General features: G+C 31.0%; 1 protein-coding gene across 1 annotated transcript; it reads left to right on the top strand.

Annotated features, from left to right (window-relative positions):
• Positions 1-1,992: 1,992 nt before the first annotated feature.
• Positions 1,993-12,849, top strand: LOC130898925 (uncharacterized). The gene is made up of 13 exons (XM_057808525.1): positions 1,993-2,056; positions 3,396-3,527; positions 3,616-3,713; positions 5,381-5,550; positions 5,606-5,895; positions 5,930-6,035; positions 6,306-6,333; positions 9,590-9,740; positions 9,932-10,015; positions 10,068-10,165; positions 11,267-11,436; positions 11,513-11,790; positions 12,722-12,849. The coding sequence occupies exons 1-13, from the start codon at positions 2,009-2,011 to the stop codon at positions 12,818-12,820; spliced, it is 1,752 nt and encodes a 583-aa protein (XP_057664508.1). The 5' UTR covers positions 1,993-2,008; the 3' UTR covers positions 12,821-12,849.
• Positions 12,850-14,717: the final 1,868 nt, after the last annotated feature.

The raw sequence follows: 14,717 nt of genomic DNA, 5'->3' as shown, positions 1-14,717 counted from the left end.
GAAAATTCAAAAATTTCGTAGGTAGTTTAAACATTTCAGTACAACCGCCATATTACGTGACGTTTACAGAAAAAAATGGAAAATTCAAAAATTTCGTAGGTAGTTTAAACATACAACAAAAATGGTTTGAAAGTATTAATCGTTTTGACGATTCTGACGATCATTTTTCGTTATTATTCACTCTAGCGACAACCTCAAACAGTTCAACGTAAGATGTCTTGAAGTTGAGGCCTTGGTTCGTGTAGAAATTCAGATCTCTTCTGTTTTGAGTAGTGCTTGTATATTACATGATTCTGTATGTTCGAACTCCTTTTCTATTGGAGTATATTTTGTTTTTAAATCTGTCATCTTCTTCTCCAGCTCCTTGATTTCTTCAGTACACATTCTTGAATCACCTTGGCAAGTCTTTTCACATGGTTTTTACCGTAGTTTCTTCAAATTATGTACCATCTTTTCTCCCATGTTAACAGCCAGCTTTCCATACAAATTTTCGACTGCAATTGGTATTTTTTGGTATGTTTGATTCTATAATTTCATCAACAATATCATCGTCAGTATCCCATGGGCACTGTGTTCAGTTTTCAATTGGATTTTTACCGGGGAAAAAGATTTTCTTGACTAATCAGTCTTTGCAACATCTTGTGCATCATTTGAAACGTTCCTTCCTCTAGATAACTTTTAGGCGCAAGCTCCCAGTGCTTCTCGACACTGATGATGACTTCCCAGTCTTCTAATAGATCAGCAATCTTCCAATTTAGCAATAACGACACCTATTCGAATTTCAGTCAACTGAGGAGGCATTGCGTACGCTTTCATTTCAATTGACAATGACAGTGACAGTGACAAGCATCTGCTTTAATTCCGGTTTTGTGAATCATCAATATAAATAGCAGATGATCGTGCTTAGATCACGCGTCGATTGTTGTTTAGATCTCTCCGTCTGCTTTGAACGCTGCTGCTTAAAAGCCTTTGGATAATTGATATATAAAAGAATTGTATGATCATTTTTGGTGATAGTAACTTAAAACAACAAGACAAATATCGTTTACGTCAACTGTACGATAAAAAATTTGTTTTTCCCATAAGAATTTGTTCTAGAAATCATTGACGGTATCCAAAAGATGATAATATTAATTCTAAATAAATAAAATCCGATTTTATTCATATATCTGCAACGGAGTAAATATTTACTCACTCCATTTGCAATTTTCATTCAGAATAAACCATTTTTATATTTATTATTGACATTTGCGTAAGAGGTCGGTTCAAATATGAACAGGATTATTTGAATAAACGCGCGAAAAATTGAATGTCATTAAAATGGCGGCACTGGATGTTAGAACGGTCTGCTACGGAGCGTAAACAATAACCGGGAACGCATAACCTCACTTTTTAGTGTACTTTTAACCAGTGAGCTAGAAAAATTCGTTTTATGGTCAAAGATAATGTAAAATCCGCCGAGATGTCTCGAATTATTCGGGGATGAGAGTCTCTACAAGATTCAAGGGTACGAATTAAGTTCCGGTTCTCGAAGAGGCCGAGAAACTTGCCCCAAAACAAGCATTACGAGATATGGCTGAAGAATTGGGTACGCTGGTAGGTAGCGCTTAGAAAATCATTCATAAGCTGCGAAATACTCAACCGAAAGCCTTTTAAAGATCCTTAAACCGCTTAAAAACGTTCTTGATTTGAGCGTGGCATTATTGAAACGAAATCGAGTAGATTTTAGAAACCAAATTTTTCGGTATTATCATTTTTATCATATTATGTAATATTCTGATAAGAATTTTGAGGTTAAGGCAGCTAATAACATTCATAACCTATAATTTTTTGGTTCATTTCATACAGTGAAAACATTAGGTACAATTGCCGTCAGTTATTTTTCGATTTAACGATTGCTTTTACTTAATACCAAATCAAGTCGACAATGGGTACATTCGAAATAATTTTACATTATAAAAGCCATGACTATAATAAATATTTAGTACATTCCTTGGACCGTTAAAAAATGAAAGCTAGTTTCAATTTTTTGGCTGTGATTTTTGTGCTAGTGAAGGTAAAATATTAAATCTAACAATGTATATAGAAAATCTTAATCTTATTTATTCTCTAATATAATTTTTTCACACGTTATTATTAAAGTGTATTAAAGTGTACCAATTGCTTAATTTATAATTAAAAATGAAATCTTTACAAATTCTAAACATTTTTTATTATATATTAGGAATAGATCTTTACACTGGTTCGAGATTTTTCTCGTCTCGTCTCGTCTCGATTTGGTTTCGATTTTCCAAGACGAGACATTTTTTAAAACAAAACAGGCGATACAAAAAATATTTTTTTATCGAAATCCATGGTTTAAACAACTAAACACGAGATCGAGACTTTACTCGGCTCGATTTTGTTTTGGTTTTCCGAGAAGTAACATTTTTGATGATTAGATGATATTTTTTTTCTAAATCTTTGGCTCAAACGACTGGACACGAGACTATAATAATAAATTTATTAGAGTTTCATTCGAGATCGAGAATTTACTCGTCTCGATTTTCCAAGACGAGACATTTTTTCAAACAAACAAGACAATACAGAAATCATTTTTCATTGAAATCCATACTCAAGCAACTATATACAAGATCCGAGATTTTACTCGCCTTGATTTTTTTTTTGGTTTTCCAAAAGCAGATATTTTTGAAAACAAATCAAACGATATATTGAATATTTTTCAACGAAATCAAGGCTCAAACAACTGGGCACAAAATTGAGACTTCACCCATATCGATTTTAATAACAGAACAGACGAGAATATTTTACATGCGATCGAGACTTTACTCGTTTCGGTTTTACGAGTCGAGATACAACGAGTAACGTTCGGAAACTGTTGTGTCATAGAACATTTCCAAATAGAAGTCTATAAAAATCGATTTTCTCAAGCATAACTAGACCCATTATAATAGAAGTCGATATGATATGAAATCGAGACTTCACTAGTTCCGGTTTTCCAAGACATGACTTTTTTAAATCAAGTCAAAAATAAAAATGACATTTTTTTGTAAAACTCCTGGTTCAAGCACAAATAGTGTAAGATCTCATACGAGATCGAGACTTTACTCAACTATATTTTGCGAGATGAAGGAATATTTTAAATTAGAATATGTGAAACTCATTTTTCAAAATCGTAAAAAAACTGTCGAGTAACAACAGCAACAATACGAGATCTAGACTTTACTCGTCTCGATTTTCTGAGACAAGAATCTGGTTTCGAAATAAGAACGAGACTGAAAAAACAGATTTTTTTAAGTAAAAGAATTTTCGAGAGTTTCTTCACTTCTCGTTTCGTGTGTATCATTAAGGTTTTGCCCGCGGTTTATTTTCTGTTTTTTTTTTCTCCATTTTAGGCCGAAGTTGATTGGAACAAAGTATTTCCGAATGAATTGGATGTCGAAAGCGAGATACCCGTAAAAAAAGAAAAAACTCATTCTAAAATCGTCGGAGGAATCGAATCGGTTCCTCATTCTAGACCGTATCAGGTATTTTGTGCTATAACACTTTTAGAAACAATTATTATAATTACGATAATCGTCCTATTCACCCGAGTCCCTTCCCTTCATGTTTTAGGTGGCCCTTATTGTTCCTGTACCTGGAGGAACTTCTTTTTGTGGTGGATCATTGATCAGTAATAAAACTATCTTGACAGCCGCTCATTGTGTTGACAGGTTAGTTTTAGTTTAAAAAATCCTGTATACTTGAAATTTTGTAAGTTACCTGGTTACCTGGTAACGATAATGGTACGAATTTATGAAATTATTGTGCTATTATTGGTATTTGAAAAGTGTGTGTAGTTTTAAATTCATCTGAACATTCAAAAAGGATAAAAATCGGATTCAACGTTATCCTATTGGACCTGACAATGATATTCGTGAGTATTTACGAAATTAATCATTTTTTTTTATCGATAGCGAATCAAAGCACCGATTTATTTTTCAAAAAAGTGCGACCTAATCAAATGTGTTTTTAATATCAAACAAGAACCAACGAAAATTGATTAAATCGTGGTTTTTATTAGTAAATTCACGTATAACCCTGTATATTTCATATGAATGAGCGGCTACTGTATTTCGTGCTATTTACACCGAATTAAAAATTTTTTCGGTTGTGAAATTTTTCAAGATCGATTACACTTTCTCGATTGCTACATCGATAAAAAAATTAAACTATGTTATCATAATTTCAATTTTTTACGAAGACATTACGAAATTACATATTTTTTAAATCGAATCGAATATACAGGATGCGACAAAAATAGTGGATTTCAACGATTATAAACCCAAACGAATCCTTGAGTTCAACTACATCAGTAAGCGCCGTTTTGAGGTCCTATTTCGTGCCTGGTGCAAGATTTCCGGCCCGAATTTTACTCGCAATTTCATCCCATAAACGCTCGATAGGATTTAAGTCTGGGAAAAGCGATGGTCGATTCGTAGCGGCTGTAAGTACCTGCACTATGTGGACGGGCATTGTCCTGCAATTAATTCAAATATTCAGATTGAAATAATAATGGACACCTACGAATTAGTCGAATATGACCTTAACATAACCTCAATTTGTCTTATCACTGGATTCATACGTGGGACGTGGTCTATAGGATTCATATCCGGACTGTTAGGTGGCCACGGTTACAACCTCTCCAGCCACGCGTTATCCAAATCAGGCCAAACGAACCAAGCAAAACGTACTTCAGGAGAGATATTACAGCTGGCAAATATTCTTTTTCTTCGCCAGACACGTTTACGTCCATCTGGAGCTTTGAGGCCAACTCTAGTTTCATCGGGAATCAGAACCAGGTTGGTTTGATCCAATTCTGATGTAGTCTCGCAAAATTCAACCTCCGAACTTTGTGTTATCTGTTAAGCTTCATGTAAACGTCTTTCTAAGACCAAAAAACTATCATCGATTTGATTGGTGCAACGTTTTGGCCTCTATCCTGATCATTACGTCGCCATCGACATCCTCCATCGACAAATTTCTTTGCTGGTTCATTTTTTTACTTGATATCCTCTTAAATGAACTTGCTTTTCTTTAATCAGCACTTTTTAAGAAACTGTTGACGCAACTTTAGTCTGAAACGAGGTTCAATACGAATTATTGTCAAATCAAGATTATTTGATACTGTAGTTAACTTTAATAGCAACTGTCAACTGTCAACTGTCAAACAGGGTCCATGGCCTACTTGCCGTACAGTAATCTATGTTTTTGGCGCAAAAATCGATTGAATTCGTTGCTGTTGGTTGAATCCACGTCGAATTGCGTAATATTATCGTTTATCTATACTTTTACACGATTCGATGATTCCGAAAATTGAATTGTGGTATTCAAATTACAGTTTAACCGGAGGCGTCGACGTCATTCTTGGAGCTCATAACGTTAGGAAAAAAGAAAAAACGCAACTCAGATTATTGGCTAGTAATATTATCCTCCATCCGGATTGGAATAGGAACCGTTTAAAAAACGACATTGCTCTTATTAACCTACCATCAGAAATTGAATTTACTGGTGAGTTTTGTGTGAAAAAAATTTTTATACCGCGTTAATAACAATCCATTTACAGATTATATCAAACCGATCAAAATCGCGTCGGAAGATTTGGATTACGGTAAAGAAAAGGCTTTAGTTAGCGGTTGGGGGAGACCGTTCGACGGGGCTAGAGGTATATCTTCGGTTCTGAGAGAGGTCGATGTCCCTGTTATAACGAATTCTTGGTGTAACCTCAAATATTTGGGTGTCGTCGGTGATGGGCAAGTTTGTGTTTCCGGTAGTGATGGAAAATCCACGTGTAACGGCGATTCTGGTGGTCCGTTAACGTTCAACGGAGTTCAAGTAAGGGTGACGGTGCTGTGTGTCCTTCTAATATTGAAAAAAAAATATTTTTTAGATTGGTATTGTTTCTTTCGGTGTCCGATTGGGGTGTGAGGTCGGATGGCCTGCCGTGTTTACCAGAGTATCGTCCTATGTGAAATGGATTAATGAAAATATGAATTGTGACTGAACCTGTATTAATTTCCGATAATTTTCTTGATGGAAATGTTTTTCTGTTAATTATGTTTGAGATAAAAATAAAATATTTTCGAATACACCTCTGGAATTACGTGTGTTTTTATAATTATTTTTTACAGAAAATAATTCGGAATTAATTAATTTATTTCCGTATAGTTGATTCAAATTATATTTTAGTGAGAACTTTGAGTCATCAAATCTGAGAAATACACGAGGTATGTACGTGATTATTATTATTGTTGTTATATTTGCAGGGTCGTACTTAGGATTTGTTTCATCGCTGTATAAAGTCATTTGCTCATGAATCTGTATATAAACATGATTTTTTTTAAATACTCATTATGAAGGATTTTTTGAGCTCTATAAAAATGACCTCTTCGGTTTTTTTTCAAAAAAATGATAGTTTTCTCATTATTTGAGTTTTAAATTGTTTTTTTTTCTGATAATTAAGAGTCGACATTATTTTTAAGATAACTCTGTATATATTTATACAACAATCTTTTGCAATTATTCATTTTGAAAGGCTTTTTGAGCTCTTTAAAAAAGTTCTTATGAGTTTTTTCCAAAAAAATTATCGTTTTCTCGTTATTTGAGTTTAAAAATTTTTCTTCTGATTATTAAGTCAACATTATTTTTATTATAACTCTGTATATATTTATACAACAATATTTTGCAATTATTCATTTTGAAGGACTTTTTGAGCTCTTTAAAAAAGTTCTCATAAGTTTTTTTCAAAAAAATGATCGTTTTCTCATTATTTGAGTTTAAAAATTTTTCTTATGATTAAGTCAACATTATTTTTAACATAACTCTGTATATATTTATACAACAATCTTTTGGAATCACTCATTTTGGAGCGCTTTTTGAGCTCTTTAAAAAAGTTCCTATGAGTTTTTTCCAAAAAAATGATCGTTTTCTCATTATTTGAGTTTAAAAATTTTTCTTATGATTATTAAGTCAACATTATTATTACCATTACTCTGTATATATTTATACAACAATCTTTTGGAATCACTCATTTTGAAAGGCTTTTTGAGCTCTTTAAAAAAGTTCCTATGAGTTTTTTTCAAAAAAATGATCGTTTTCTCATTATTTGAGTTTAAAAATTTTTCTTATGATTAAGTCAACATTATTTTTATCATAACTCTGTATATATTTATACAACAATATTTTACAATCACTCATTTTGAAGGGCTTTTTGAGCTCTTTAAAAAAGTTCCTATGAGTTTTTTTCAAAAAAATGATCGTTTTCTCATTATTTGAGTTTAAAAATTTTTCTTATGATTAAGTCAACATTATTTTTAACATAACTCTGTATATATTTATACAACAATCTTTTGGAATCACTCATTTTAAAGGGCTTTTTGAGCTCTTTAAAAAAGTTCCTATGAGTTTTTTTCAAAAAAATGATCGTTTTCTCATTATTTGAGTTTAAAAATTTTTCTTATGATTAAGTCAACATTATTTTTATCATAACTCTGTATATATTTATACAACAATATTTTACAATCACTCATTTTGAAGGGCTTTTTGAGCTCTTTAAAAAAGTTCCTATGAGTTTTTTTCAAAAAAATGATCGTTTTCTCATTATTTGAGTTTAAAAATTTTTCTTATGATTAAGTCAACATTATTTTTAACATAACTCTGTATATATTTATACAACAATCTTTTGGAATCACTCATTTTGGAGCGCTTTTTGAGCTCTTTAAAAAAGTTCCTATGAGTTTTTTTCAAAAAAATGATCGTTTTCTCATTATTTGAGTTTAAAAATTTTTCTTATGATTAAGTCAACATTATTTTTATCATAACTCTGTATATATTTATACAACAATATTTTACAATCACTCATTTTGAAGGGCTTTTTGAGCTCTTTAAAAAAGTTCCTATGAGTTTTTTTCAAAAAAATGATCGTTTTCTCATTATTTGAGTTTAAAAATTTTTCTTATGATTAAGTCAACATTATTTTTAACATAACTCTGTATATATTTATACAACAATCTTTTGGAATCACTCATTTTAAAGGGCTTTTTGAGCTCTTTAAAAAAGTTCCTATGAGTTTTTTTCAAAAAAATGATCGTTTTCTCATTATTTGAGTTTAAAAATTTTTCTTATGATTAAGTCAACATTATTTTTATCATAACTCTGTATATATTTATACAACAATATTTTACAATCACTCATTTTGAAGGGCTTTTTGAGCTCTTTAAAAAAGTTCCTATGAGTTTTTTTCAAAAAAATGATCGTTTTCTCATTATTTGAGTTTAAAAATTTTTCTTATGATTAAGTCAACATTATTTTTAACATAACTCTGTATATATTTATACAACAATCTTTTGGAATCACTCATTTTGGAGCGCTTTTTGAGCTCTTTAAAAAAGTTCCTATGAGTTTTTTTCAAAAAAATGATCGTTTTCTCATTATTTGAGTTTAAAAATTTTTCTTATGATTAAGTCAACATTATTTTTATCATAACTCTGTATATATTTATACAACAATATTTTACAATCACTCATTTTGAAGGGCTTTTTGAGCTCTTTAAAAAAGTTCCTATGAGTTTTTTTCAAAAAAATGATCGTTTTCTCATTATTTGAGTTTAAAAATTTTTCTTATGATTAAGTCAACATTATTTTTAACATAACTCTGTATATATTTATACAACAATCTTTTGGAATCACTCATTTTGAAGGGCTTTTTGAGCTCTTTAAAAAAGTTCCTATGAGTTTTTTTCAAAAAAATGATCGTTTTCTCATTATTTGAGTTTAAAAATTTTTCTTATGATTAAGTCAACATTATTTTTAACATAACTCTGTATATATTTATACAACAATCTTTTGGAATCACTCATTTTGAAGCGCTTTTTGAGTTCTTTAAAAAAGTTCCTATAAGTTTTTTCCAAAAAAATGATCGTTTTCTCATTATTTGAGTTTAAAAATGTTTCTTCTGATTAAGTCAACATTATTTTTAACATAACTCTGTATATATTTATACAACAATCTTTTGGAATCACTCATTTTGGAGCGCTTTTTGAGTTCTTTAAAAAAGTTCCTATAAGTTTTTTTCAAAAAAATGATCGTTTTCTCATTATTTGAGTTTAAAAATTTTTCTTATGATTATTAACAGCAATCACTCATTTTGAAGGGATTTTTGAGCTCTTTAAAAAAAGAGTTATGAGTGATTATATTTATGCAACAATATTTTGCGACTATTACTTTACCTCCAACCTTCAATTCACAATAAAAAACCCATTTTCTAAACCATCCTTGGTTTTGTTTTCCACAATTTTTTCTCCAAAACAAACGACTCTTTAATATTTTTTCAAAAATCTTTCAAATGCACACATTTTGACTTAAATACGAACGTTTTTAAACTAAAATTTCTCATAGAATAATTCCCTTATCAATTAATGTACATTTGCTGCAACGTATAATAATTCTATACAGGGTGATGTATAATTTTCACATCTTTAGAAAAAAAACTCGTCATGGACTGTACTAATAATTGATAAATTAATATTTACTAACTCAAAAATATTTTCTAGTAGAAATATAAGTGAATTATCACAGGGGGTACTTGAAAGATTAGATAATATTCAAAATAACTCAACATTCGAGATATTTCCAACAGTTTCCATCTTTAAAATGTATAAATATCAACAAATATCATTTCTGGCAATAATTTTCGTATTATTGGTAAGTTTGCCACTATGTATCTTCAAAATCCACAATAGAAATAACCTAAAAGTAAAAATTATCTTGTTCCCAATCATACTTCATTCCAAAAAAAACCAGAATAGTTTTCTTCTAGCACTCGCAGTCTTCTCCGAGTCAATTTGAATTTAAAAAATAATTTTCGATCACTCACAGAGTCCATTCAATTTTAGCTGAGGCATGGAACAAATGCCTCCAAGAATAACTTGGGGATTATAAATGGAGATGAAGTTGAACCTCATTCCATGCCTTATATGGTAACCAAATCCCCCTAAAGCCGACCCTGTATTCACATAAAACGTATTTTAGGTTTCTATTCAATCGGTTGTAAATGGTACTAAAATACTTTGTGGTGGATCTTTGGTATCGGAACGTTTAGTTTTGACTGCAGCGAAATGTCTATACGGGTAAGTTCTATTTCCAAAAGTTCACGAATTCACGAATTAAATGATTAAAACCCATTTAACATGATAAAAATATCGACCGGTTTGCTGTTTCGCGAGTCTCGTCAGCATAATATTGTTTAAAACACTCGAAAACGATCAAAATCATTCGATACACAGAAAAATTGCTGAAGATATTGAACGGTTTTGATTTTCTTAGGTGTCCACAATATAATTTTGTTAAAATACTATAAAACAATGAAAATCAATTGATATAGGCCTAAATTGCTAATAATATTGATCGGTTTGGGTCTTCTTAAGTCTCATCAGTATAACATTGTTTGAAATATCCAATTAAACGCTCGAAAACGATGAAAATCATTCAAATTGCTAGGATTATAAACCGGTTTCGATCTTCTTATGTCTGATCAGTATAATTTTGTTCTAAATTGTTAGAAAACGATGAAAATCAATTGACTTACGGAAAAATTGATGAAACATCGATCAGTTTCGGTCTTCTTAGGTCTCATCAGCGTAACATTGTTTGATTGAAGTAATTAAACGCTCAAAAATGATCGAAATCATTGATACAGAGAAGAATTGCTGAGAAGATCGACCGGTTTATACCTTTCCATGTCTCATCTATATAATTTGATAAAATGTTAAAAAATGATGAAAATATAAAAAAAAATTATAATAAAATTTATTGGTTTCGGTTTTCTCGGATCTCATCAGTACAAGTATCTAATTAAACGCTATAAAAGAACCAAAATCGTTCCTCACAGTGTTCACCGGTTTTGTGTTTCATACGAATCATTCGAATTGCTAAGATTATAAACCGGTTTCGATCTTCTTATGTCTTATCAGTATAATTTTGTTCAAAATGTTAGAAAACGATGAAAATCAATTTACTTACGGAAAAATTGATGAAACATCGATCAGTTTCGGTCTTCTTAGGTCTCATCAGTATAAGTATCTAATTAAACGCTATAAAACGACCAAAATCGTTCCTCTCAGTGTTCACCGGTTTTGTGTTTCATAGGTCTCGTCAGTATAATGCTCGGATTTGTTACTTATCAACAATGAAGCAGATCAATATCTTTCTGATTATCGTAATTCTTTTAGAGCAACAGAAGCTGTACTCACTTTGGGTGCGCACGATTTAAACCAAGTTGAAAAGGGTCAGTTAACGATAAATTCTTCTTCTTTCATCATCCACGAAGACTACACACCTTCTGGATTGATACACGATATAGCACTCGTCCAATTGCCAAAAGATTCAATTCAACTTAGTAGTAAGAATATTTTTTTACGGAAAAAGCAGATGTTGTTATCGAACCCCGATACCGATTGACTCACTCTCCATTTTAGATACCATCTCCGTTATAAAACTTCCTGACGTTGTTGACATCACGAACACCTACATAGAAGAAGCCCCCACCGTTGCTGGATGGGGTAAAACTTCTGATACAAATTCTAATTATAGTAACGTCCTACGATACCAGAATTTGACAGTTATACCACTCCTAGCTTGCGAATTACCCTACGTATTCCATATAGACGTCACTCAACTTTGTACTTCTGGTGTATCTGGAAGTAATATTTGCTTGGGAGATATTGGGAGTCCTCTGGTGTTAAATGGAGTTCAAGTAAGTATAATACGATAAACAGCTAAGCCATTAGTCATCTGTTACGTATTCTGTGTCATCCGTTTTTTGTTCTATCATCTGTCATACATTATACAAGTGTCAACCTTCTCTCTTCCATCTGTCATCCATTATGTGTGTTCTGTGTCACGGATCTAGTGATTTGTGTCATCGTCCATCGTATGCTCTGTGATATTCATCATGTTTTATGTATTCTCTATAATCCATCATGTGTTCTGTGTCATCTGTCATTTAGTCTGTGTCATCGATCGTATATCATGTTTCCTCTATTACCTGTCATACATCATGTATTCTGTGTCATCCATCTTATACTACGTATTTTGTGTTTTGTCATATATAATGTGTCATCTGTCATCGAGCATGTACTCTCTGGCATCATATATACTGTGTTTTGTGAAATTTGTCATATGTAATGTCTTTTACGTCACCTATCATTCATCGTATGTTATCTTAAATCCAACATTTAATTTGTGCCATACATCTTGTGTTTTGTGTTATAAATCATGTACTCTATGTCACCATCCATCTTATATTATGTATTTTGTATCTTCTATCATCACGTGTTCTGTGTCATATGTCATCTATCATGTATTCTGTGTCATAAATCGTCGATCATGTATACTGTGGCATATCATGTGTTATGTGTCATTTGTCATGTGTCCTATTATCAGCGCTCTAGGATTTCTTGGTACATATACGCTCAATATACAGGATATATTAAAAATAAGTCATAAATTAGATAAAATACATAAAAAAATTTCACAAATTCAATTTAATATATTTTTTTTAAATTATTTGTTATTCAGATTGTAGGAATTTTGACTTATGACGTTTCTATTGACACACTTATATATTTTACTCAATACAGGGTGAATCAGTACTCTTAGTTTGATTTTTTTGTTTTTTTTTATAGATTGGTATTGCTTCATACGGCAGCGAATGGGGTTGTGCAATAGGTTTTCCTGGAGTTTTCACTAGACTTACGAGTTATTTAGGCTGGTTATCATTGTAGAAAAAATCGATAATAAATTTTTTTTCAAATTACGTTATTTCGGAAAATCCTTCCTTTATCATATCTTATACGCACGTATATATATAAAACTTGAGTTTTCGGTTCCACCAAAAGTGAACTGTAATTTATACAATGATAACACGCTCGTTAAAAATCAGTCAAAATGAAGTCATTACATACTAATTTGGTTATTCGAGTTTAAAGATTCCTTTTTATCCTATCTTGATGATCCTAGCAAGGATAATGGTGCCAATCTATTAAATTAGTATACTTTCATCCCTATTTAGTGACTGTACGAAATTTTGAGTTGATACGTTTGTTAAAAATCAGTTAAAAACAAGTCATTACATACTAATTTGGTTATTCGAGCTTAAAGATTCCTTTTTATCCTATCTTGATGATCCTGGCAAGGATAATGATGCCAATCTATTAAATTAGTATACTTTCATCCCTATTTAGTGACTGTACGAAATTTTGAGTTGATACGTTTGTTAAAAATCAGTTAAAAACAAGTCATTACATACTAATTTGGTTATTCGAGCTTAAAGATTCCTTTTTATCCTATCTTGATGATCCTGGCAAGGATAATGATGCCAATCTATTAAATTAGTATACTTTCATCCCTATTTAGTGACTGTACGAAATTTTGAGTTAATACGCTTGTAAAAAATCAGTCAAAAACAAGTTATTACATACTAATTTAGTTATTCGAGTTTAAAGTTTCCTTTTCATCCTATCTTGATGATCCTAGCAAGGATAATGGTGCCAATCTATTAAATTAGTATACTTTCATCCCTATTTAGTGACTGTACGAAATTTTGAGTTAATACGCTTGTTAAAAATCAGTCAAAAACAAGTTATTACATACTAATTTAGTAATTCGAGTTTAAAGTTTCCTTTTTATCCTATCTTGATGATCCTAGCAAGGATAATGGTGCCAATCTATTAAATTAGTATACTTTCATCCCTATTTAGTGACTGTACGAAATTTTGAGTTAATACGCTTGTTAAAAATCAGTCAAAAACAAGTTATTACATACTAATTTAGTAATTCGAGTTTAAAGTTTCCTTTTCATCCTATCTTGATGATCCTAGCAAGGATAATGGTGCCAATCTATTAAATTAGTATACTTTCATCCCTATTTAGTGACTGTACGAAATTTTGAGTTAATACGCTTGTTAAAAATCAGTCAAAAACAAGTTATTACATACTAATTTAGTTATTCGAGTTTAAAGTTTCCTTTTCATCCTATCTTGATGATCCTAGCAAGGATAATGGTGCCAATCTATTAAATTAGTATACTTTCATCCCTATTTAGTGACTGTACGAAATTTTGAGTTAATACGCTTGTTAAAAATCAGTCAAAAACAAGTTATTACATACTAATTTAGTAATTCGAGTTTAAAGTTTCCTTTTCATCCTATCTTGATGATCCTAGCAAGGATAATGGTGCCAATCTATTAAATTAGTATACTTTCATCCCTATTTAGTGACTGTACGAAATTTTGAGTTAATACGCTTGTTAAAAATCAGTCAAAAACAAGTTATTACATACTAATTTAGTAATTCGAGTTTAAAGTTTCCTTTTTATCCTATCTTGATGATCCTAGCAAGGATAATGGTGCCAATCTATTAAATTAGTATACTTTCATCCCTATTTAGTGACTGTACGAAATTTTGAGTTAATACGCTTGTTAAAAATCAGTCAAAATGAAGTCATTACATACTAATTTGGTTATTCGAGTTTAAAGATTCCTTTTTATCCTATCTTGATGATCCTAGCAAGGATAATGGTGCCAATCTATTAAATTAGTATACTTTCATCCCTATTTAGTGACTGTACGAAATTTTGAGTTAATACGCTTGTTAAAAATCAGTCAAAAACAAGTTATTACA

The sequence above is a fragment of the Diorhabda carinulata genome, chromosome 10 (assembly GCF_026250575.1).
Source record: "Diorhabda carinulata isolate Delta chromosome 10, icDioCari1.1, whole genome shotgun sequence".
Lineage (NCBI taxonomy): Eukaryota > Metazoa > Arthropoda > Insecta > Coleoptera > Chrysomelidae > Diorhabda > Diorhabda carinulata.
This window is presented reverse-complemented; position numbering and strand designations above follow the sequence as displayed.